The following is a 26,558-nucleotide window of genomic DNA, read 5'->3' on the forward strand; positions in this document are numbered from 1 at the left end:
GATTTGCAGTCAGTTTGGTGCTTGATGTTAAATCTGGCGAAGATGACCTGCACCCAAAATAAATAACATACATTGAAAGGTGTGAGTACACAGCTTGACACTTGTACATATTGGATGCAAGTATTTATCAAACTGAAAATAAACATTTCAATAGGAAAAGTAAAACACTATACTGTTTATTGCAGCCTATCTTTTTTTTCCAAAAGTGCCCACAGATATGACTGAAGTGAAGTTCATGTGGCACTGCACCAAACCAGAGCAGGATGGCCTACAGTCTAGGTAGGTAAGAACAACACTGGGATAAGTGATACAGGGCTGTGAGGTGACTTGTGGAAATGCCCGTATAATAGGGCAGTGGTAGAACTGAAAGCAATTTTGGTCTTTAAAATGCTCTCATCACTGGAGCAAACGCCAAATTTGGCACAGCTGGCAGGCAAAGTGCACAATGGCTTATTGGCTAGTGTGAGAACTGTGGGCAATAAAACAGCATATCTTAAGCAGAACCACAGATATGCCACATTATCCTCAAGAAACCTATCATGTGGATGCCTATGTTCTTCCTAGTACAGGTCCTTCAGAAACCTCATTGTCATTGCATCCTCCTCTGCCTGTATCCTACCATCTCTTCAAGATGCTTTACAGAAAGCGGAGGTGTTTCAATTTCAGTGACTGATGCCTCTTCACGGACTATCATGTGATGATCCAGACAATCCCTACCAATTATCTGTACAAACGGGCATGTTGTGCTGACACATGCAAGCAAAGTTTGTTCTGGAGAGCAGCTAACTCCTGGCTCTTTGGTCCCATTCCTACCTCGCATACTGTGAATCCCTACTGTCTATAATATTCGAAGAGGATCTTATGCAATCAATAGTGTCAGGGTAAATAATATTGCATCCCACTGCTTTCTGGAGTGTTTAGTTTTCCCTGCTCCATCTTGCTCTTGCACTAAAGAAAGCTAAATAGCTCTTGGTTTAGAAAGTATAAGCTGTATTTCCCCAGCTCTGCTCTGTCACAGGGCAACATTTGTTTTCTGCCATTGCAGAATAATATATAGCACCCTGCCTACTAGCTTCAGAAATGATAGCCCTTGCATTTTTGTTCTGCATGTAAAGCTTGGTAACTTATGGACATTTTTCAAACTTGTTCCCTATTCTGTCATTGCTATAAGGAGTCTGAGAGACATTAATCTCTCTCAGTACTGTCAACAGCTGTGTTACAGAAGGAGCCTGCAATTTCCCTCCATGTACAAAGGTCTACTTTAAGGCCAAGAGTTTCACAAAGATGGTTTATATGTCTGGCAAAAAATCCAGGGGTTATGTACATATGGAACAAAATTCTCCCTAGTTTTATCAAGGAGAACAAACCATGATAATTTACTTCTTGGGGAAAACTTCATCTGAGAACAACAGGTTGTATGAAACCAATATTCAAAAAAACATGTCTCTTCCCAGATATGTTTTCAAGTATATGGTACAATGGTAAAAAATACTGTATTTTTAAAGGATATTAAAGTAAGTTACAGCCAAGTGGCAGCAAGACAGAATTTACAATGCATTCTGAAGTTTCATTAGTTCTAACAACATTATTTCAACTACTGCAAAATTTGACTGAGATGTGCTCTTAGTCTTAACTCTGAAGGTTACAAATGAGCTCAGTCTTACAAAAATAATTTTATGCTGTCAGACTTCAGAACTGCACACTTGATACCATGAGACACTAAAAAAAAAAAAAAAGATATAGTTAGGAGAACACGGTCTTACCGTGATAACACTGTCAAAAGATCACTATTCTTCAAACAGTCGGACAGATTATCCACAGCAGCTTCCAAAGTAAGTAGTGCCTCCATTACATACCCCTGTCAATGCATGAGGTTAACCATTTCAACAAAGACATTCAAAATAGTGAACATTTAAAAATCTTCAGTTCATAAAAGGAATAGGCACCTACAGAAAACTTAGAATTTCTCCTGAAAAAAACAACCTTCACATAAATGCCACTGCCCTGAACATAAAAATGTCACTGCAAATGTGTTTTATTTTCTGCCTCTGAATGGTCTAATGAAGGCATGCAAGAAGGGCACATATCTCATCAGAGGACTGGCAATGGCATACAGAACCTCTGCCTTCAGGTCACTGATTGAAATACTGCACAAGCAGTTGTGACAGAATACTACTGTCATCTTGTGGCAGTTTCATTACCTAAGTAAATTATGGAGGTGATGTCAGTCATTTTAACTGCTAGTACTTCTCTTTAAGTCTTGAATTTCACAATAAATAGCCTCTGATGGTAAAATTTCAGAAGAGTACAGTCTGTTTAGCTAAACCAAGTGACTATCATAATTCACTAAGAGAGGACTGTATCAAATTAGGTCAGTGTAAGTCTTGTATCGTTATGGATTGTGTAGATTTCTTTCCTCCAAAAGACGTTAACATTTGAGAAATGAGATGGTGTCTACTTGTCCCATTACATCAGCAGATAGTATGATAGGTTTCTTAAGCACAAATTGATGATGTGAAAAGGGAAAAAAAGGTCATCATGAAGATTTAATTTTGCGTGACATTTACTAGATCTTTTCTAGTTGTTCTCTTTAGAGCTACATAAGATTGTAGCAGCCTGATGAAGGCTTTGATAAGGTACATATGGATTCAGTAAACTCAGAGGTAACCTTTTCTAAGGCCATGTTCTACTTTGCATCACTTGACTCCAGAACACCTTGTTAAAACGGTGATTTTAAATTAAGTAAACATTAAATCAACAGTACTAAGAAGCATTATGTACACATGCATACCTGAATCTCATCTCCATGCTCTCCAATAACTTCCACCAATCTTGACAGGAGGTCAGACAATGCATGTGCAGAAAGGGGCTGCTTTAGGGCCCTGAATATCTGGAAAGAGCGACCTGCATAATGTCTTGAAGAGCTTGAAAGAGCTGTTTGTAAAGCAACTTCACTCAGATGCTGCTCCAAATGAAAACCTAAGCAAGAGAAGAGTATGTAAGTTTTTTTTTTTTTTTTGTTTAATGGCAGACTTTACAGTGGGTCATAAATGGGCTGAACCAACTCTGTGGAGAGGATATGTACTGTAGTGCATTCTGCAACCCCTGTGAGAAATAGAGATGCAGAAATGTCTGGGTTTGGGAGAATTTCCCACTCGTTACATTTATTTCATACAGAATGTAAGAAAATAAAACTGCAAAATTAAAATTCTGAGTCTGCAAATGTTTGTCAGCAAAAACCAAAATTCTTCATTTGATTTAGTTTTTTTTACAATTTCTGGACAAACTTTCAAGCCATCCACTACTTGCTGGCAGCAACACAGTAACTTCTGAACGCTCCCAGACCTAAAGCCAATTAGGTCTGGGAGTCCTTCTATTACCTTCAGAAAGCTTTGGATAAGATCTTAAATATAAATACTGATGCTGCATTCTGCTTTGATCTTGGAAGATATTTAATTAGTGACTGTGTTGGTTTTCAAAATATAATCAGTACATTTCCTAAACTCTAAAAATATAATAACTTAAAAGTAAACTTTAATTGCCAGGAGAAATTTAACAAAGTACATTTACTTAGTAACTATGATGTATTTTACCAACAGGACACAGAGGAGCTTTTATCTGTTAGAATCAATCAAAATGTGTTCTACCAACAGCTTTGACGAAATGTTAGATTTAACATTCAGCCACAGTCCAATCTAACATGATTTTTTTAAAGCAGTTCTTTCATATGTCATACATCCTTTTTAAGACATACAATAAATCATGCTTCTGCATAAGCAGATCTACTAAGTCACAGGATAAACATCCAGTGTGACCTTGAGGTAATATTCTTTTAGTTGCGTAAGGAAAAAAAAAATTACTACCTGACTTGGAATCTTTAAATACAGATACAACATGACGCAGAAAATTAGTAAGCTGTTCAGCACTCTTGGTGTTCTGATTTTTGGGTGTGATATCTTCATGGCACCAAAGTGGACCAAATGCCCTTAAAGAAATACATAACAAAATGCAAAATTTCTTTGAGTAATCTGAAATAAATGTAAATCAGTTAAAATATGTAAACTGTAAAGGTAATTATTATTATTTTTATTAAATTAGATATTTCCAGGGCCATAGCCTGGAAAACATGCAACTGAACAGAATTTTATGAGCAAAATACAAGTAAATAAATGTTCCTACACTGTATCTTACAAAGCCTCTCTTTTAAACCAGTTAGAGAGCTGCATAAGCAAATCACTATTTTTTAATTTAGCATTGTGCCTAGGATCTGCTGGCTGCAGTTGTTAGTATTGGTGTCACCACGGCCTTTCACTATGCCCTGCACACCTCCTATCTAATTTTATAATAATAAAACCGTCTTTTTCCATTATTTCATTGTTGAACATAACCCTATCAGTCAATTAAACATTTTATTCCTGTTAGGCAAGATTTTCTTCTGCTGTTCCTGACACTGTAGCACTTTTAAGTACCTACCTACTTCTATAAGTATCTAAAGTATCAATAAAATAAGAATGGGAGTCCGTAATTACCATAAAGGCTTGATCAGTTTCCATTGAGTCTTTTAAGTCGCTACAGATAATTGTAGAGAAGACATGAAAGTATGTGTTTTGAGTACGAATGTAACCTCTGCTTATCTCCATTACCTGGTTGTCAGAAACTCAATTAATTTGTTTGCTTTCTCATCTGTTTCAGCAGCAGTGTCCATGTCCTCAACCTCTTGTGTAATCTGTGGGAGATTTCCACTGCTGCCTCCCAGACTGATACTGGAAGAGGTGGAGCTGGAGCTCAAGCCAGAGTCTGGCACCGGAGATGACTGGTATTCCCGCAGAAAGTCAAAGCCACCTGCCAGCAAAAAGGGAGGAGATAAAGATGGAATGCACTGTTGGGCCAGCATTACAGATGAAAGTGTCCACCAGCAGCTCTTTTCAGAGTCAGCAGCAGAAAACTCCTACTGAGAAACATAGGGAAAACCTCCAGAACACAACCATCCTCACACGCCAGTGGGAGTGAAAATGGTACTCCATTTGTAAATGTGCTGAATCCAATATAAAACGAAAAACAGCAAAGCCAAGATTTATTTTTTTTTTTACTGCACAAGAACTACAGTACTTGAAAACTAAATGTTTTGTGCCATTTTACAATCAGAATGATGTCTTTCTGTAAAGTGAATTTTGAGGTTGGCTAAGTGCATGCAAAGTTCAGCTCACTTCTCTGGGCTAGTCTGATGAGGAAAAAAAATCTCTGCATGGTGGAATTTTTAGGACAATGATGTGGTCTGAATTTTACAAATGTAATGGAAACGGAGACAGTTGTTCAAGGCTTCTGCTCAGCAACTTTAGTAACTAAACACTGGACTACTCATACTAAATATGTTCAGCATAAAGGTTAAGCATCTGAGTAAGAGTTCTGCTAGATCAAAAGCTTGCCACACACAACTTCAGAGCTGGAATGAGAAACCAAGACCTGTTTCTTAAGGTTAGACTGCTAGTCATCTTAGGCTGTAGCTACAACAGATAAACTGGCCTTGCAAGAAGACTGGAAGCAGGAGTGGCCTCTCTACTGACAACATCCTTTGCAGGTCAGGAGACTCTTAATTTAGTTGCCTGACATTATGTGGAATGAACCTGGAATGAACCTGAGTCGAAGTATTTTCAGTTAGGATTCTTTAGTGCAGCTATTCACCCATACTCTCACTCTTCATATTAGCTGATAAAGAAAGAATCCAAATACAAAGTTTTGATAACTTCTTGGACCTAAGAGGCCCAGACACAGGGTAGCAATTAAATTTTTCAGAGACAGGAATGAAAACAGTGTCTCATTTTGTCAGAAAAGCAGTAATATAATTTTAATGTAAGAATTTTATTTTGTATTTAATAATTCATGGACATGCATTGGAAAAGATATCTACACAACTCAAGAGGTAATTTTGTGTGGACTATTATTCAGAACGAAACCTGAAAAGGCAAAATTAATTCATTGATCTGAAATAAATATCCACCCTTCTCATTACTTTAAAATATCTTTTTGTATCTCATAAAAAATAATAACCAGTATTCAAGTAATATTCTTCATAAAGCCAAACTACTTATTACTTTTGGTTATATTTCTAAGGAACCACAGAAATGTCACTAATTTGGTTATCTCTCGTTTTCATTTCTCACTCTACGGTAAAGTTACTCACCCTCTCCCAGACAACTAATCCTACCGTCGTAACTCTACACTGGTTCTGTGATTCCTTCAAATCTCGAAAGTATGCTTGCTTTTAGTAATACTACATTATAATAGCAAATCTAGCTAGCTGCTTTCTACAGACTGTTCTCAACCAACCTCTTAAAAACAGGTAAATCACTAGAAGTTAACAGAACACCCATCTGGGTGTTCAGACCTCATTAGAGGTCTGAAGTAAGACTCCTAATGCAGAAACAGATTTCAGGACAGAAATGAAGTGTATCTGCGATATAAAGGAGGGTGTATATCACGTGAAATTTAATTTAATAATGGAAAATCTGAGATGCATAGTCTTGCTGCTTTTCCTCTACTGGAATTATTTATTAATTTATTTTGAAGGTTGAAGAGTGATTGCCCTCATTTAAAGCAGTTCTGGCTCCCTGAGGGGTAAGTTAGGAAGTTATTAGCTGTATTAATGTTTAAAACTCTACATTATATATTTTGCCTTACATCAGATAGCTTTCTCACTATCGTGAAAAGTTATAATAATTTGGGCACATCTCTATGGTAGTTCGCATGGAATTAATATTAATGTGAACTGTTCACATTTCCCACTTTGCCACTTTAATTTATCAAAACTGTTATATATTAGGAGAGTAACGTTGACACCCTACTTTCAAAAACCTCACAGTATAATATAATGGTTTTTTATTTTTTTTTTCTTTAATACCTGTATAAAGATATTCAGGTAAGTATGCTGGTTGTACTGTCAGAGTTTTGGTCTCATTCATCTCTCTGGTCTGAAGAAGGACTGATGCAATGGCTTGATAGTTGCTATTGCAAGACAATGCAATCAAAAGGTGAAGCAGTAACTTTTTACTGTGTTCAAAGACCTCAGGGCGGTAATGGTCAAGACCTAAAAGAAAAGGTTACAGCAATCAGTGAGTATGAAGTAATAATAAACAAGTTCACATTCCAGAGATAGCAAAAATTCCAAGGCAGTTCATGGCAACAGTGCAAACAAACAAAAGATGAAGTATTTATGGACACAGTTGCTAGTGTTTTTACTTCACTGTATGTTTATGTTTAGTTTCCAGACTGAGGTCCCATACAGGAGGTACAAAAAAATTCCTGGCAATACAACTTTATGCATTCTCTCTCACTGCAGTGTTAATTTGACAGGGATGGAAAACCTCTAAAGAGGTGGTGGTTGTAATTACATTGCTTGCCTCAGTATCTGCAAGTGCAAACTGTAAGAGGTAGATAGTGATTTATTAGGAAAGGAACTGATGGACAAAATCCCTTGAAAAAGAATCATAGAATCATAGAATGGTTTGGGTTGGAAAGGACCTTAAAGATCATCGAGTTCCAACCCCCCTGCCATGGGTAGGGACACCCTCCACTAGACCAGGTTGCTCAAAGCCTCATCCAGCCTGGCCTTGAACACCTCCAGGGATGGGGTATCCACAGCTTCCCTGGGCAACCTGTTCCAGTGCCTCACCACCCTCACAGTGAAAAATTTCTTCCTAATGTCTAGTCTAAATTTACCCTCTTTCCGCTTATACCTGTTACCCCTTGTCCTCTCACTACACTCCCTGATCAAGAGTGCCTCCCCATCTCTCCTGTAGGCCCCCTTCAGGTACTGGAAGGCTGCTATTAGGTCTCCTTGGAGCCTTCTTTTCTCCAGGCTGAACAACCCCAACTCTTTCAGCCCATCCTCATAGGGGAGGTGCTCCAGCCCTCTGATCAATTTTGTGGCTCTCCTCTGGACTCTCTCCACTAGGTCCAGGTCTTTTTTATGTTGGGGGCCCCACATCTGAACACAGTACTCCAGGTGGGGTCTCACGAGAGCAGAACTTCAGCTACCAGTGAATAGCTTAAGAAATTAGCCACTAGCTCAGGGTGCAGAACTGAACCCAAATGTCTATCACTGAAAGATTCTGATCTGGTTAGCACTACTTCTGCTTGTAAGATTTTAACACAGTCTGAATAAATCGCAAATTACGAGTATAAGGGAAACATGTTTGTAAAATACTACACTCTGTGGTAGTAATCTCTTTTCAATTCTCTTTCAGTATCTTCCAGGATATTTACAAATACCCCCTTCTGTTTAGGTGCAGTTTCAGTGCTGAAAAATTGAATCGTGTTCTCCTTCAGCTCCTCTCTTCTCAGGATATTCCTCTTTGAAAAGCAGCTCATTCATTACTCTAAGTGGCATTAGCCAACAGGTCTTTCAAGTCAGGCGTTTTCTAATATACTCCAGTCACACTGGTTCTTTTCTTGTCTGGCCTGCAAAAATGAAGCTGCTCCTACTGTCATAGTCTGAACAATGTGTCTTTGGCTCCTCTGTGCAGGTCTTTGGAGGTCCTGTGATTCTTGGTCTTACTCATCTGCCCGTAGCCTCCTCCAAAAGAACAACAGCCAACCCACCCACCTCTTTTTCAGTTTCTTCAGGTTTCTGCTCCTATTATCCTTTCTCCATTTCCTTCCACTGCCAGGAGATAATGAACCCATCCTACCCTGTTCTAAGATAGACTGAAAAGGATACAAAGAGTTATTCTAGTTGAAAATAAATTCTATATTGGCAGCACTTGTGACTGAAATCCTGTTAAACCCTAGAACTGTGTGAAAGTATTGACACAGATATTCCAGTTATGAAGCAAGAAGGACAGTGCAGTCTTTGTGCTTGTCCAGCACTGGGCTCTTCTTTAGCTTCAAGAGTTCCTGAGAGGGTAAACTTCTGTGATGTGGACATATTTCCATGGGAAAGGAAGCTGCTCAACTCATTTCACATTGGTTACGAAAGAGTTTATAACAGCAGTGATTTCCACGCGCTACTGAGACAGGCAGGTTCACACCAGCAGTCTGTCTCTCTACTTCACTCTCAGTACTACAAACCACCCAGTAGCCTATTAAACACATATATTGCAAAACTATTTCATTTTAGTATTTTCTCACTCCTTCCAATAAATGGAAGTACACAGGCTTTCCAGCTAGCCACCATACCAGTTCTCAGTTTCCTTTTTGGTCAGATGCATCTGCCCAATCACATTCCAACAGGACAGAAGTACTTCATTTTCAATCACATTCATACCTTTGGCTAACATGTATAGCATAAGTTCCTTACAACTACAATAGAGCTCTACTTCAAAATATAGAAAAATTTTCCACAGGAGATATCACAACTCCAGAGAAACTGAACTTTGAAGCCTGGAAGCTGTGATCTCATTTTAGTTACCACTAAAAGAGTTACAGTTAGTTACAAGTTACATTTAGCTTTAATTTCACATTTGAGAACTGAGATTTCTTAGCCAAGGGACTTTCTCAAATGCTATTAGTAAATTTCTATTTATTTCTTATGAAATACTGTAATGTTGAAACATTATTGCATGAACAAATCAGTATTTTTATAATGGATTACTAATACCATAACTCTGTTTCTGCATATGTTTATTTACCTGATGGCTTCTTAAAGCTGTCTCAACCGACATGGCCACCCTGCTGCACACTACTCCTGCCTTAAGTTATTCATTTATTCTTCTGAGAATTTCTAACTGTAAGCACTAGTTTTCTTACACTTGTTACAAATCATACTAAAGACGTTTCATCAGTTGGTGGTCACTGATTTAATTCATGCACTTACCCAGTTCTCTTTCAGCTCCCTCTTACACTTAGAAAGTTCACAGCAATATAAACCAGAAGTGAAAAATTGTTAATGGGCAGCCACAAAATAACTTTTAAGTGAAGAACATGTGTGAAATGTCATATTGAAACTGGCCCTGAAAGCCTCATCCGACAAACTCCTGGCTGTAATTCTTGTGTTTCATTAGACATTTGTGAAATCAGTGTAGTAATATATAAAACATGACTATCTGATGAGTGTGCATTTTCAAAAAAAACCTCCATCAAAAAATTTCAAACAGAATAGTTAGTAACAGAGTAGCAGAAAAGGAGAATGAAGTATCTTCTTCTTCATCTACATACAGATGTATATCACATATATTCTACCACTGTGCTGTAACCTCCCAATTTAATCTTTTTTTGCCTGCTGAAATCTTCCCAGACTGACAGTGAAGCGACTTAGTGGTAACTATGGTGACTGAACGAGAAGTAGACTGCAATCTCCAGTTATAATACATTTATTTCACAAGTGTCTGGCTGTGTTTATTTTGAAAAATACTATTTATCAACGATAAAAGTTAGGGAATGGCTTTATAATGCTAAATACTCTTGTGTGCTAAAAAATTAGGCCACTCTCTTTTCATAATGATAAGTGGTAGGGTAAGGAAGGTATCACCTTCCAGCTGAACTGCGTTACAGTCAAGAGGAGATACAGCAGTGCGGAAGAAGCAGTGCCTCTATAGTCAGATATATAAGGGAAAACGCTGATTATAATATTCCATTAGCAATGAAATTAATGAAGGTTGCTTTCCAGTGATCTGTGCCCTACCTTCACCACCTCTGTAGTACAGTAATCTCAGCTCTCTATATAATATTTTTGCAAAGACAAGAGACAGCACTGGTGTGTGTAGTCCAGATTTAAGGCATGTGCTGACTGTTCAGTTGCCCATCACAAACCAGACTGTACAAATGCTGAGTTTTGCCTGCCTTTCTCGCAGGGCGAGGCTACGGTTTTTTTTTGAGATATTTTAGGAATTCAGTCATCTTCAAATTTCTACCCACCTCTCAAATTTGGGTGAAATTGGCCAAAATATTCAAAAGCTTCAAAGTTATGATACTAATTCACAGGCTGTAACTACCTGAGGCTTTTTTTTTTTTTTTTTTTTAGGAAATAAATAATAATTAAAAATGTATAAGAAACACAACTCCACAGCTTCTGCAAAATTAAACTAAAAGGACAGGAATACCTTTATACTTTATTTCTTGTTCTGTTGGTCTTACCTAAAAAGAGAGCATGTAGCAATAAAGGGAGGTGAAGAGCCCAATCTTCTCTCACACTGTGATCCACTACCATCTCAGTCATGAAGATGACAGCAATATTGCACCTGGAAGTTAAATCACAGCATCAGTTTGAAACCTCTTGGAGATGGGAAAACAGTAATATGATGGCTGTTTCTGAAGAAATAAAAAAATCTCTAGATTTTCCAATTTGTAGCATTTCTTCTCAGTATGATTAATGCTGAAGCACCTTAGTTACAGTATTAAGCAGGTAAGTAGCAATCACTGAAAAGCACACTATTACTGTCAATACAAATTATGTAAAAGAGGATTTTCAGAATATGCATAGCCTAGTTAGAATGAAAGATCAAGGGTGAAAAAGTGCTAATAGCTACAGTGGCTTGGGAGAGAGAAATTTTCCTTTTCTGTTTTAGTTGTTTCTTCAGTTTGATTCTTATCAGAAAGCTACGCCCTACATTGTAAACAGGCTTTCTGGTAGAAATGTGGTAGAATTGCAAGCCTTCATTGTATGTTGATTTTAGCACTGGAAATCAGCAGAAATTAAAGGTATGATTTTCAGATGTTCTGAGGGGTGGGACAGTTGGATTGGTGTTGGTGAACCAGTAAGAGGAAGCGTCTCACTGTTTGAAATGTCAGAATGATAAACTGCTCACCTATGAAGGGGTCCCCGGGGTGTGATGGTTTCTGGGAGGTAGTCCACAAGTGGTGCCCAGCATCCTCCATTGTAAGGCATGGGCAGGGGATGTGGTTGTTTGGTTTCAACAATATTTAATAACCAGCTTGTATATGGAGAAACAGGATCATCTGCATGAAAAAGCATTAAAACAGAGTGCATAAAACCAAGACTGGTTAACCATTTTGGAGAAATAATAAAATAGAGTATGCTAACATATCAGCTCAGCTGTTGGAAGTGATAAGATGACATGAGGTTTGCAAATTCCTGGGTTCAATAACAAGTGATGCATTTTTAATCCCTCTTTCATGGTGTTGGAAATTAAACAGATTCTAGACAGATATCACTGAATGGTAGGAGCTGCAGCTGAATCCCTGCTGTCACTTAGTAGCTTTGGATCCAGATCACAAAGCACCAAACAACAGACTTTTTCTTCAAAAACGAGATGAAAGTTCAGCCAACAAAGCTGCTGTTGGAAACCATCTGCTGCAAGAAGCCGTGTACCAGTGACACATTCTTGCAACTTTTCACTAGTGCCCTGCTGAGTGATGCTACAAAGGCAGAAGTTAAATGACCTGAATTAGGAAGGAGGCATAAGGAATGCAGAAAACATTTTCAGGGTTATTTTCTTTCAACAGGGATGAATTACCTCTTGAATTTCTCAAAGATGTATTTAACTTTGCTTCAGTATGACAGCTGCTGTGTTAATAAGCAATAGGTTTTTTTCTTCCACCTGTTTATCTGAAATGATGTGGGTCAAGTAAGTTATTTCCACCACTTTCTGTCTTCTCTCAGCCTCACAGCTTTGTTCATCTCTCCCATATTTTGTTCCCTCTCATTCTTCTCAATTTTCCCCTTGGTCAGTTTTTATTTCTCAGGTCTGGCAGTCTGCAATACACTGCCAAGGAAAGCATCCTTTCCAGGCCTGTTCTTGATGTATATCCAGACATTGTCCTTTCTGAATTTTTAATGAGAGCATTATTTTTTGCTCTGCTTTTTTGTTACAATTCTGCATTTTAGGTAGGTTTGAAACTCCCAGCACTTTCCTTAACCTTTTTTTATTTTTTTTTTAACAGCACATATCTGATGTTTGTCGGCTTTGCTACGCAAAACAAAACTGTTTTGATGCCTAGAAAAGTAACAGAACTATATTTTTCTAATGCACATAACTTCTTGGTTTTGACAAAATGTCTTCAGGTTTCCAGTTCTTCAGGAGCCCTTCAATGCAGTAGCTGCTCCACCAATTATTACTACAATGTCAACTTTATAATTCCCATTCTTCAGTGTTAATCTTCCAAGAAGCACTTTAGATCTTTATAATTTAGACCCCTACTTATTTCTCTCATCCTCTGGAGGATGATTTATTAGTCACAGACAAATAAGAATAAAGTGACATAATAATGCAGCAAAGCATAGCATTTTCACATATTAATCTTTTAAGGATTAACCAGATAGTGTTTGCCAGATGTTTTTCACATAAAAAGCACTACACAGTCACAATTTATTACTACCAATTGAAGTGTTTCACACAATACTGCTTCATGAAGTCCACACTAAGACCTAGCTCCTCACTCAGTTTTTCATAGGTTTATGTGCAGATTGAGAAAAAAAAGAATCACTTTGCACCTTAACATGCAATCTTTGCCTGAACAAAAGTTTCTGTGCTGCAGAGTTGTGTTCCCTATTTAAATCCTCAGCAATACACATCTGCTCAAGTGGACTGGAGAGAAGAGAGAAGCCATACCACCAGCTCCTTCACAGCCTGGGATGCCTGCCAGAGGGAATAAGTTACGCTTCCTCAATGGAGGTTGCATTGTTTATCTTGTAGAACAACAAATGGTATAGGAATTACTCTTTCTTTTTAGATTTCTATACAAATGTCAGTAGCTAAGTAAAATGTATTTTATTTTACATCGAGGCATTTGTATACTTGTGGAAAGAACCCCTGTGAGAAGCAAGCCTTGAATAAACATTCACAGTAAGATAAAGCTTGCAGATACAGGCAGCAAAAAAACATTTGGGCAGTGGCTTGAGGAGACATTCCAAAAGACTCAAAGAAAATTTCTGTATTTTTTAACCTTTCATTACTCAAAGCCCTTGTCAAAACCAGCCACTCGTGAAGAATGTTCTGATAATATAAACATTGTTCTATTTTGAAAGATTGTTCATGCAGATCAGATTACTGCTGGTGCTCCATTTAACATCTACTGAAGAATTTTTAATAGCTGCAGCATGAGAAAGCCATAAGAAAAAAAAGTGTACTAAAACCCACTGAGTTTAATACGTTGCACATTTTTTTGTGTATTGAAATACTGCACCATGTACATACACAATATCTTGTAAATAGTAAATACTGTACTTCATGATTATGAAAAATAGTTAATGGTATAGATAAAATCATCCTATCACATTTTATTTAACAGTGCTTCCATATTTTGCAGAAAAGTATTGCCAAGAAATAGTTTGGATAAAAAAATATATAAAACCTTTGATTTTTAAAGTCAAAATACTGTCTCAAACTGGTGTCTGTAGCACCAAGACATTATGGCCTCTGTATTATTTGACCTGGCTTTATTAAGCCAGAGATATATGTCTATAAAAAGGTCTTGCCTTTTTTACATTTGGTTAGGATCTAACCAAAATCTGTGGATTGGCTTCTTTACAATTCACCCCATAAATTAATTCAAACCATCCAACTCCTAAAAGCTATGCTGTAATTCAGTACTTGATGGTAATATCTTGGTTTTTTTTTGGAATCTCTGTTCACCATCAAGTGTCCATTTACTGTTCAGCAGAATTACATAAAGAGCAACAAGTGTGCTTGAGAGCCCTATTTCACTGTCCCCCCTTAGCACAGGTTTGCACAGTGCAGCCAGAAATTGGTTGCAGACAGCACAGAAAAGCTAAAGATGAGATAAGGACTCATTTTTGGAAACTGCTGAATCTCTTCTTCATGCTCATATAACAGCACTTGATTTGGAGGGAAATACTGGCGAAGGGCACAATTCAGAGTACTCGCTGTAATGCTCTTGGAAGTCTTTGCCTTGCTGTGTATGAAAGGTTCAAGGTGTTACTGTCTGGAGGATTTGCTGCTGCTGCCTTCTGTGACCTTCTCTGGGCTTTAAATAGATTTGACAGAGCCCAGGTTAAACAAAGGAAATTAATTAAATGAGTTATGCAGGTAAAATAAGGACACTCCATGTATGGTGTTGCTACATTCCTGTTTATACAGAACTGTTTAGAACAGAGAGCCTCCACCAGTCAGAAAAATGTTCTCCTCTCCCACCAAAACATCAGAAATTTATCAAATTGAATAACAAAACTTACTTTTGTCATCATCATAAGATCCTCCGGAGCTATTACTGTACCTTGATTCTAGTCGGGTATGTGCTCTGATTACATTACTGAACCTTCAAATGCAAGAAAAATCTTCATTAAAAACACAGACTGACATGAAACATCTGGACTATATGCTTATTCTACAAAAAAAGCATTTCCTTATCCATGCACATTTATACAGGAGTAGACAGCAATGTGAATGTAATGCTGTTTCCTTCTGCAGAAGATTTTCGTGGCAGTGTGCTCCTGTGTCACAAGCTTTTACAGCTTAGCAGAGGGAAAAGTCTCTTGCTGCAAATGTGTGATTTTCTTGAAGCAAGAAACTGTGCTAAGGCTGAACTGAGATATAAACTGTTCACAGATAGTCTTTTTTCACAGCCCATGCTCATGGGTAAAATTCTGGCAACCTGCTAAAACAGTAACTGACTCAGTAGTCCAAAGTCAAGCCCGCACATGTATCAAGCAGCAAAAGCCGCAGCAGATCACCCTTCAAGTGGAAAATCCAGCAACTGCCAGTGCAGATCTAGCAGAGGAGTTAAAGGATATGAGAGCCAGAACAAACTGTTCACAGCTGTCCTCAAACCTGCCACAGATCCACAATAAGCTAATTTTCACTAGTGATCTCCTTTGGATTCCTCCACCTCCTTGTGCTGTCAGTGTAATCAGGCCTGAAGTGGAGTGAGAGGAGTCATGCAAGGGGCTCACACACGAGTGAGGATGTAAAAACATCACAGTTTCTGCTAAGCTGGGAAATTAATTACAAATAGCCATGTTAAAACAACTATATGTATTTTAAAAAAGGTTAAGGTTGAAGGTTCTCTCCACAACATTCAATTCAATTTCTTATTAATGTGCATACATCTTATTGCAGGGTATTTAACAATACATTGACATATTATGCTATTTCCAAAGCATGCCTGTCTCATAAAAGCACAATAAATTAATTGTAAAAGTGACAAAAAGGCATCACAAGCCATCTTAATTCTGCCCTTTTCTGTCTTTCCCATATCTCTTTCTCCTATATTTTAATAAAGTCCTTTAATAAATGTGCACAAACTGACAATTACTGACATATTTATCTGCCATATCTAAAAAAAGATAAAAGAACAAAGTTAAGGAACAAATTATGAAGTAATATGCAGACAGAAATTCTGTCCTGTATAAAACAAATGGAGAATATAGGTTGTAGAAATTACTTGAGAGCATGGCATTTTACATCATATTGTGTCAACATAAACACATAGATATCTTCTGATTAGCTTCATGTTATTCCAAAAAGGTCCACATTTATAAGAATAGTTTGTTTACAATCTATTACCTTCTGCAAACATTATTTAATATGTCTTGACACGAGATCAATTTTAATGGACATTCTAAGACTGACACATTGGTTTTGAAATGTAGATGCATTTACAGTTTTTAGTGTCTTTGATAATGTAAATGCCAGCAATTAATTCAGGCAAATTATTTTACATTTTTATCTGAGAAGTCTTTCAATAGGAATCAGAATACCAATATCAGACCTTTGCAATTTTCCTTTCATTTTTATCATATAGGCTCTGGCAGATCTAAATGACAAAAACCTTTTTGGAGTCACATTTAAAATTTGGGTAAGACAAGAAACCCTGAAAACAGTTAGATTCAAAGTATAGTAGGAGATGATGTTTGCTCAACTTATCTGCATATCAACTAAACTTAAAACTATGTAGTCACAAACATACATGTAAAGAATAATAAAAAACTAATCCAGAGGAAAAATGGTTTTATCTTCCTTCTAAGCACATTTCTAGTGCATATGCTGAAAACCATAATTTTGAGTCAAATCCTCTTTATTATCAGTTTGAAACCTTAGTACTAAGACGAGTGCCATTTTTTACTTACATTTAAATTAGCAGACAGACATAACTAACCTGACAAAATGCCACTCATATTTATAATATGTAGAAGGAAAGTGACTCAAAAGGCTTTCAGGTACAGAAAAGTTTGCTCACATAATTGTCTCTGCACCTCTAAGCTCTGAGCCTGTGGAAGGTGCGTTGGACTACTGAAGTGATACTAGCAACTACCAGGAACAACAGGATAGCATAATCCTAATACACATACTAATGAATGCAACGAGAAGTCATTCAAAGTTGTCTTAAAAAATTAGAGGTTTTCAGAGAGAAGAAATATACGTCTGTCTGTTCTCACAGATCTGATGGTCCTTAAGCTTTGCATTTATTCATATATCATTTGTCAGTATGTACCACAAGTAATAAAAGACAAAACTGAATGTACGATTTCTGAGCAAAATATTTCACATAGCCTTCCTCTGTAAAACATTTTATGCAGACAAAGGAGGTGTCCTTGCAATCACAGATAGAAATCTGCATGTTAAATTTTACTCGCTGTCCATGAAATCGAAAGGTGTTACCAAGCCTGATTTTTAATAGAGATTTTAATAGTCATTATTACGTACACACTTGATTTTCTTTCACCTTTGTGGATAATACCTACAAAACCATTATCTATTTAACAGATGTTCCTCTACAATATAACGACACTCAGGAACTAGAATAATGTGAATAGCTTTTTTTTTCACTTTTACATACACTCATTTTAAAATGGTCTTACTGGGATAATGCCACTTAAGATTAGTCTGAGCATCAGAGTTCCTCACAGAACAATGTAGAACTTTGCCCAACATCTCATCCTTAGCCTAGGAAAATGCATACATTTTGGAGGAATAAAAACAAACCACAAACCTTTCATCAGTCTCTTTCACCATTTTGTTCTCCTCTACATCAGGAAAGCTATCTTGGCCAGCCACAACAGTGTTACTACTAGAGGTGGTTCCTGTAGATGAGATGTCAATAAGAACAGCTGTTACATGTGGCAGACAGCATTTTCAAAGCAATAAAAGCACATAACTTTAATTTCTTTAGTAGCCACAAAGTGATCATCCTGCAAGAACTTGTGCATATGAATGAACACTGTTACCTCTAAAAAACAGGACCTGCTTGCATGGCTGAATGGTGTAGAATTTACATGCTTTGAGGGGTAGATTAACATACTGATACTCTTCCACTCCTTGAACTAAGTTCATTCGCAGGTGACATAACCTATTTTTTTCAAGAATTCGGCAAAACATTGAGAAAGTTGAATTTGGGGTGGGGGTCTCTTGCGTATCTTTGACTAATGCAGCTTAGAAATAGCTTTTTGCCTTTGAAAACAGAATTGCCAGACAATTGAGGATCTCTGTTTTCAGGAAACTGCTGCTTTGGTGTATCTGCTGTAACCACAGCATTGGTGATGATTGCTTGTTCTGAGAAACTAGTGGTAGAAGAACCACCTCGTAAGACTTCTGAACAGCACCAAACATTGGGAATATCCTGTTGCACTAGCTGAAATAATTAAGCATATGTTTACAAAGCACATACAACATTAGGAATCAAAAAGAACTGTAATTTAGATGTGCAACAAGGCCCTGAAACTTGCACTTTATATATACACAGGCCTGAAAGGGTCCAAAACTGAGAGATTGTTTTTTCAAAGACACGAAGATTGGGAAGAGCAGGAGACCATAACTTAAAAGTATATTTAGGTCATACCAGAAGCTGCAGCTGAGGCTTTGTTACTGGCAGCAAAACGGTAAAATGGAGGATTATCGCAATGCTGGACTATTGGGTTCACTGGGTCGGTTTGCTGCAGCTCAAAAAGAAGCTCTTCCATTGTCTGAATAGTGTTATTGCGACATAGATATATTGCAACCTTTTTTATCTAGAGAAGAAAATAACAGTTATTAAACTCTGTCCAATGTGAATTTCCAAATAAATCAATACATGTTACACTGCTGTACTGAAAAGATCCAGGATGCAAGCTGTTTACTCCTGGACAGACACCACAACTACACAACTGCATCCATCTTGTTCACACAGAAATAAAACTGCTCTCTTTGATACCAAGATCATTTCCCCAGCAGACTGAATCTGTCATCTAATTACTACAAGTTTTTGCTTACCGTACACAAATGAACTGTTTAGATATATAACTATATAACATGCACAAGGATATCAGCATTAACTCTGAATCACACTCAGGGATTTATAGTTTGACTATGTGATTTCCATTGAAGATGAATCTTACTCTCTTGAATGGAACAAAGTTCTCATCTAGACATCTAGATCTACCCAAAACTTCATTACTGTATTTCCAGATGTGGTTGATGTGAAAGAGGTAGCTGTAGCCACAAAGAATAAGCCAGGCTCTGAGTAGCTACTTATATCTGTAATCAAAGTAATAGCACATGGAAGAAAGGATGACTATCTGTATACAGACACTTCATAGAATCACAGAATCATAAAGGTTGGAAAAGACCTCAAGGATCATCAAGTCCAACCGCCAACCCACACCACCTAACTCACTAAACCATGTCCCTAAGCACCACCTCTACACGTTTCTTTCCCATATTTCCAGGGAAGGTTTAGGCTGGATATTAGGAAAAATTTCTTCACTGAAAGAGTGATCAGACATTGGAACAGGCTGCCCAGGGAGGTGGTTGAGTCACCATCCCTGGAGGTGTTCAAGAAACGTGTAGATGTGGTGATTAGGGACATGGTTTAGTGAGTTAGGTGGTGTTGGGTTGGACTTGAAGATCCTTGAGGTCTTTTCCAACCTTAATGATTCTATGATTCTTGAACACCTCCAGGGATGGTGACTCCCCCACTTCCCTGGTCAGTCTGTTCCAATGCCTGATCACTCTTTCAGTGAAGAAATTTTTTCTAATATCTAGCCTAAACCTCCCCTGGCGCAACCTTCCTGATTTGAAAAATCTGAGTATCATTTATACAAATAATGGTAAAAAAGCTTTCATCTTTTCACAAGACCTCAAGCATTGTATGCACTGCAGCAGTGAGGACTGTTGACACAGTGAGATCAAATTAGACTGAATTCTTGAGGAAAAAAAAAAACTGACGGCTATTAAAAGCAGAGACTCTCTCTGGCTCAAAAACATTTGATTCTTAAACTGCTGGAGCTGGAAGACTATATGGGGAAGCATCCCTCTGTGCTTGCCTTGCTTAGATGTACCTGAACAGATGCTTATAGTCGAGCTAATACACTGGACTGAACTGCCTGTCAGCCTCACAAGTGTTGCTGTTCTTACACTCTTTAATACTTCCATTAAAAAAAAAAAAAAGCGGTGTCTATTCCCCCTTTTTTTTTTTTTTTTTTTTTTTTTTTTTCTTAGAGAAAATGCACATATTGAAAGTCTCTTTTACTCTACTGTGCTAAAAATGTCACAGGGTCTCTCCAGATACAAATCCACCTCCTTTCTGAGGCTCATTCTACTTGGGCTCACAGTGCCACTTCCAACTTCTTTCACCCCACAAGGGGTCACATCCCCTACAGTAAGAGTCTTTGCTGAAGATGTTTCTGATCTGTAAACATTCTAAGAAATCTTTCAGTACATACGTGACAGAAAGGATAGCCCAGCAGTTTACACTGGGGCACTGGGGAAAAATGCTTAAAGGAAACAGAAATATAAGAGACAAAGCAATGAATGTAGCTGCTTCAATAAAAAATTTTTAAAAATGTGAGTCAGGCATGCTTTTGGCTTGTAACCACACGGGCAGAACAGATGGCTGAAGGCACAAAGCAGCTGGTGACTGCCTTGGGGCACAGAGGGCTCCAAAAGGACATGGGTAAACTGGCAATTTTGCAACTGTGTGGAACTTTTGAGCCCAGGGGAGCTGGAACAGTGCTGATAAACTGTTCAAATTATCTTTATTTGCTGATGCATATGTGTTATCTACATGATAATTGAAGATATATGGTTATGGTATCAACAGTCTTGTTTAGTTAGCAGAGTTAGGTATGATTTCTTATCTGTAAATGCCCAACACACTGAACAGATGCATGTGACAAGCCCAGTGTATTCTCCTACTCCAGACAAAGCCATCAATTAAAAGGTGAATCATAAGCACAGTCAGGCTTCCTACAGAAGTTGAGAACTTTTTCAGATTTTGCAAAATTTGCCAACAGCATGCCAGAAAACACATGAACCTTGTCAGCTGCTGCCACCAACGAAGACCTGATTGTCTTGCTACCAGCCACAGGAAGCCTGCGAGGGAGAGCAGAAAAGCCTCACAGGAAAAACAGGAGCTTCTTAATGGACACAGCTGAAGATCCTAAACCGGACTGCTTTGTGAAGCAAGACAACTGTCTTGTCTTGTCCTGTAGCAGGACAGGACTGTGAGGGGACAAGGCTTCAAGGCAAGAAAGTCTGTAAAGAATCTGAAGAAAGAAGTGCCTGTGGTTAGTAAGGGGGGTTGAGGTAGGATGATCAGAGCCGTGGGATGGCAACAGTTTTGGAAAAAGGATGTGTTGAAAACTCTGGGTTGGCAAGTATCTGGATGGGGGGGATGAGGTGTGTGAGGGGCTCCTGGGGCAAGAGGTGACAGGGTTATTAGGCATTTCCAACCAGGCTACAGATTTAGGGGTGAGAATATATACTCAGCACAGGACTACTCCTTCCTCTTACAAAACTGCCTCTATTCCTTTTTTAAGTTGTCAGAAACACAACAGCCCTAATTTTCTCTCTTATCTCACTGACTTCCACTTGTTTTCTGCCAACATAGTTCCTCCTGATGGAGGCCACCTTTGGGCCTGATCCCGACTCTTTTGTAGATTGTAGGATCTGTCAGGTTGGAAAGGACCTGGGAGATCTCCCATCTAACCTCCTGCTCAAAACACGGTCAACACAGAACGGAGTGCCACTGTCACTCTGTCAAAATTGATACAAAGATCTTCATTATCCTCAAGATACTTAGAATCAACCCCTTTGTCTTCTCATATAAAACTTGAGCTTTTTCTTAGAGTAACTCCACTTTCAAATCTTTCCTCTTTTAATTAGATGGGCAACACTGACCTGGCATACATATGCACTGACTGGATAATAAACAACAATAAAACTTACAAATAAATGGAAATCAACAGGATGCCTATGGTACAATAACAAAATCTTGAAAATTTTTATGGTCTTCTACATTTCTTTCATTCTATTATGCTTAGCAGTCATCATGACCACTTTAAGCAAAGTGTTATTTCAGCAAGTGTAAATGAAGTATGTTTGTGAAGCTCTTTAGATAAGTTTAATCACATTAATATTAATTTCAAATTTACTTCATAGAAATCAATAGAAAGAGACTAACTAATGAAACGGCATATTGTAATTGTGCAGGAAAATTTACTAAATTTAGATTCTGTTTCACCCAGCAACTGAGCAATAAGGAACATGGGAATGGGACTATCTTGCTTTTCTCAGGCAGCCCTGATTTTATTTTAACTTGAATAATAACAATATCCTGCACAGTTTGACTTGCACATGGCAGGGACAGTTATATAATTCACGACAGCCATGCAAAGGCAACAGTTGATATAGTAAGTAGTTTATAAAGGTCAACTATCTCGTGTCTCTTGAAATGCCCCCCACAAAGCCTTAGTCTGATAAAGGAGAAGAGAATGTAGCACTTTCTTAAAACTACTTGCTTTTCTGAAGGAACACATAAATTTTCACAACAAACAAGGAAGATCAGAGCGTGTTATGTCCCATTCATGATATAACATCCATTGTTTAAAGGATTTTCAAAATGTAACTAATAGCTTTGTAAACTAATTGATTACTGAAAAAAATTATAAGCATTTAGTATTTTTACTTCTCTTCATTTTCCATGCAAGTTATTTAACCTCTAGTCATTCTGTCTTTTTAATAAAATTTTAAATATATGTATATAATTGCATATTTTTATGCAATTCTGACATGAAAAAATATTTCTAGTCTTTTTTCTCATTCATTCTGGCAATTTATGGCCAGTGCCTGTTATTGGCCCCTTACAGAGACATGCAAAGTTGCTCTTTTCTTGAGAGAAGCCCAACTCTTGCTTGAAATGAGGTGTACTCCACTGGTGGAGACTGGAGATTCCCACTACTGAATTCCCTTCTTGACTTTCAGTTTCTTGGCTCATTTATTCCCACAATTTAATTTTGTACAGTGTGTTAGGAAATATGTTGGTATTTCTTATTTTGAAACAGAAATTAATTTTCTTCAGGTGACAGCTGCTTTCTTCATTAAAACCTGTGCAACCAATAGTAAATAAAATACAAACACTTACATAAGGTAAAAGGATGGTATCACTGCTAACACCACACAAACTAATGAGAAACTGCAGTGTTATCCTAAGGTTGTTACTCCATTTTTCATTGTTGGCCAAAGCATTCCAGACATTTTCCATCTCTGGTCCAGGAATTTCATCTCCGTACTGCAAAGGATCATAGGCATACATTTCTTGAAATACACAGACCTACAAACTAAGGTATGTTCTTTCAGAGCACTTTCTCATGCAAAACCAACAGTAAAATGCTGTAAAAAGTGTCACAACAGTATTTTCAAAAGCTACCTGACAGACTTCAGAGTATAAAATCTGTTTAAAAGTATTTAGGTTCAGATCCACAGAGGGACTTAAATCACAAAAAAAAAAAAAAAAAAAAAAAGTCTTTCAGGAATGTAAATTCAAAAGGTGATCCTAAAATCAAGCAGTTTATTGGGTTTCATCTTTACAGTTGTTCAAACAACTGAAGTTCTGTTTCTGCATGTCTGTACCTAAGTGCTTCAGCTGTCACAGTAGTGAACAATTTGGCACCTCTCTCCTGAGTAAATCCCAGCAGAATTAAGCATTAGACAGCCCTTTGCTTTCACACTGCAAACAAGCAGCTTTTGCAAGACACGGTTATAGGAATGGCTCCATTTTGCCCTGTCAGTTAAACGGTTAGTGCATGCATCCAGGATGTGGGAGTCTAGAACTGAAGCTGTTTTGTTTCCTATGTAAGATCTTTGGCTCCCACTTCAAGGAGACTGTTTTAACCACTGCACAGACTGACACTCTGCTAGAAGAGGAGCTGCAACCTCCAGGTCATTCTACTGAAAATGATTTAGTACATATTAGCTACATCTACACTGTCACTGACATCTACATCTATTGTTATCTACATTGGCACTTCCAGGTGCCAGTCCCTTTATCACACATACAGCCTCAAAGCTAGGTCAATCAATACGGTTTGAAGCAAGCATACTAGTTCACTCTGCAACAAAAGCTTTGTGGTTTTGGAATCAACTTACTCTGAGAACTGCTGCTGATAGGCAGTAAAGGTGAGACTACATCACATCTGTTTTCAACCCATAAAATTACTCTAACCATCTCCTAGAGACTCTGTACCAACAGATAATTCACAAGCCAGTATCATGCCCTGGATAAGTATCAAAAAAACATTCTGGTGGGCTGAAGCACATCCCCCACATAACTTCAGACATGCTCATATGACAAAATGCATACAAAACAATAATTATGTTTTACTTACAGGGCCTCAATGTGAGGCAAGATCCAGAATCAACCGTGATTTAGCATGGATATAGACACTTTGCTCAAGAGAGGATTAACCCTGAGCAGGTTAGGAAATGTGAACCACTCTGTCCCACATGACAGAGGTATCAGTCATTACTTCCTGGAGCTCATGCATTTAGCAGTTCAGATGCATGTACTGAATCTGGCAAAAGCAGTGCCAGAACAGGCACGGTATGCTAGTACAGCAGCCTGCAACTCGGCAAAGAGAAGGAAAACATGGATCTCTAGTACCTTCTCCACCAGCTGCTTAGGCATTTTACATTAAAAAGTAATTGGAAAAAAGGAATCTCTGGTCCTTTATCAGCACATGCGATGTAAAATACCTTTCCTTTTACAAAAGAATGCTTTATCTAGCACCTTAGAAATTTATATTAATTTTTTCCTTTTCTCTCTCTTAAAGAATATTTAAGTGTTTCCTAGTAAGTACAAGAGCTTTAGTAGGGCAAATTCCAGGTGCTCATTCTCACTTTCAAATAAACTTTCACCTGCTGCTTTAGACATTAATACAGGAGGTGATACAGGAGGGAACTGAACTTAGTTCCTCTATAAGTAATCCTTAATGCTCTCACTATTAAGGTTTTTTTAAAAGGGTAAAACACTTCTTTTTTTCATGTTTTGAAAGAGAACAGTTTTAACATTATCCTTAAAAGAAAAAGTGAAGGAACTTCTTCAAAAACAAGGTTGTGTCTGTTTACTACAGACTGCTTCAGTGCAAAATTTCTGATATCAGAGGGATGAAGCCCAAGTATCTTTTGCTTAAGAAACCTAAGTTTAAATACTTCAGAAATTGTTTTACAGGTTGGTTTCTTCTTTTGTTTTGCTTTTTTACCTTGGCTGTCATATACATAAGATTATTAAGAACCAGTGAGGTGGCCTCAGGAGAGCCCCAGCCGTTGCCTTTTAATCCACTTGTGACTGCTATTTCCCCATCCTTGTCCTTCAGTTCATCTTCTGGAGTGGTAGGGCTTGAACCAGGGAGGAGCAGTCTGTTGTCTACAAGTTCAATATTATGAAGCCATGGTAGAAGATAGGTAAGCATGATCTGTCTACCGTTTGGATGTGTTGTTGGAAATCGTTGGCTTACTTCTAGAATAGTAAAAGTTGAAAAGAGCAACACGTTAGTTTACAAAGGAAACTTTATACACATAGTTTAAATCAGATTTATGACGTGCTACACCACCTGATGGTTCTTACCTTGCAAACCACAAGCATACAAAAGCATGAATTTGAGCTTCCTGAAGAAAAACATTAATTTAATGTTCAATAATAGCAAGCAATTGGTGAGGTCTTCTGTCTAAAAGAACTAACATAGTCTGGGCTTAGAAACAGAAAGACACCCCTTGTTACTGTGCCTTATAATGTATTAAGTGAAATGGATGTCAATAAAGAGGAAAAAGGATAATTCAGTTACTGGCAGTTATTCTAGAATTTCAAGAGCTTTTGGAGAATTACAATAAACATACAAAAGTGTTCTGTAGAACTACAAGCACCCCATCAGCCTTCACATTTCTAAGTTACAGTTTAAATATTAAGGCACTTATTATACTGGATTTACAAAACCACCTTGCACATATTAGGAGACATATTTCCTGGGGGAGGCCTATAAAATTTATAGTCGGCTGCCAGTCCAGGAGTGCTTGTATACAACACTTTATATAGTTTATAAAAAATGAACTTGTACTGTAAGGGAAAGGGTTTCAGAAAATCTGTGATAAGAAATACAGTGTCAGGCTTCCTGCCAAGGTGAACCACATTAGTTCTCTTTACCAGAATTATTCTGTAAAATCAGTCCAGTTAACATTTGCTTTCTTTCCTTGCTGCCTGGTTTTTAAAAATCTTCAAGACGTACACTGTTCTCTCTCCTTATGATTCTAGATGTATAGAAAGGGGCTCTGATTTGGACTGTGTATCTGAGCTCTTTTAAACAACACAGCTACTACAGTAACATGAAGAGATGGTAACAGTAATAATGAAAAACATTTGCTTTTTTTAAGATAAATGAGCCATCAGAATTTCCCTAC

The 26,558-nt window shown here is 37.7% G+C and overlaps 1 protein-coding gene across 1 annotated transcript in view; it reads right to left on the reverse strand.

Annotated features, from left to right (window-relative positions):
- FRY (furry homolog (Drosophila)) overlaps positions 1–26,558 on the reverse strand; it is a gene marked incomplete at both ends in the record, with an annotated part of 113,928 nt that overhangs the window by 29,209 nt on the left and 58,161 nt on the right. The window contains 13 exons of the mRNA XM_010086990.1: positions 1–47; positions 1,764–1,858; positions 2,792–2,979; positions 3,864–3,985; positions 4,644–4,842; positions 6,899–7,084; positions 11,071–11,174; positions 11,742–11,892; positions 15,089–15,171; positions 17,845–17,935; positions 18,691–18,859; positions 23,251–23,397; positions 25,367–25,623. The exon at positions 1–47 is cut by the window's left edge and continues 570 nt beyond it. Coding sequence (XP_010085292.1) covers positions 1–47; positions 1,764–1,858; positions 2,792–2,979; positions 3,864–3,985; positions 4,644–4,842; positions 6,899–7,084; positions 11,071–11,174; positions 11,742–11,892; positions 15,089–15,171; positions 17,845–17,935; positions 18,691–18,859; positions 23,251–23,397; positions 25,367–25,623 — 1,839 coding nt within the window. The remainder of the gene's footprint in view (positions 48–1,763; positions 1,859–2,791; positions 2,980–3,863; positions 3,986–4,643; positions 4,843–6,898; positions 7,085–11,070; positions 11,175–11,741; positions 11,893–15,088; positions 15,172–17,844; positions 17,936–18,690; positions 18,860–23,250; positions 23,398–25,366; positions 25,624–26,558) is intronic.

Source organism: Pterocles gutturalis, unplaced genomic scaffold (genome assembly GCF_000699245.1).
Source record: "Pterocles gutturalis isolate BGI_N339 unplaced genomic scaffold, ASM69924v1 scaffold28936, whole genome shotgun sequence".
NCBI lineage: Eukaryota > Metazoa > Chordata > Aves > Pterocliformes > Pteroclidae > Pterocles > Pterocles gutturalis.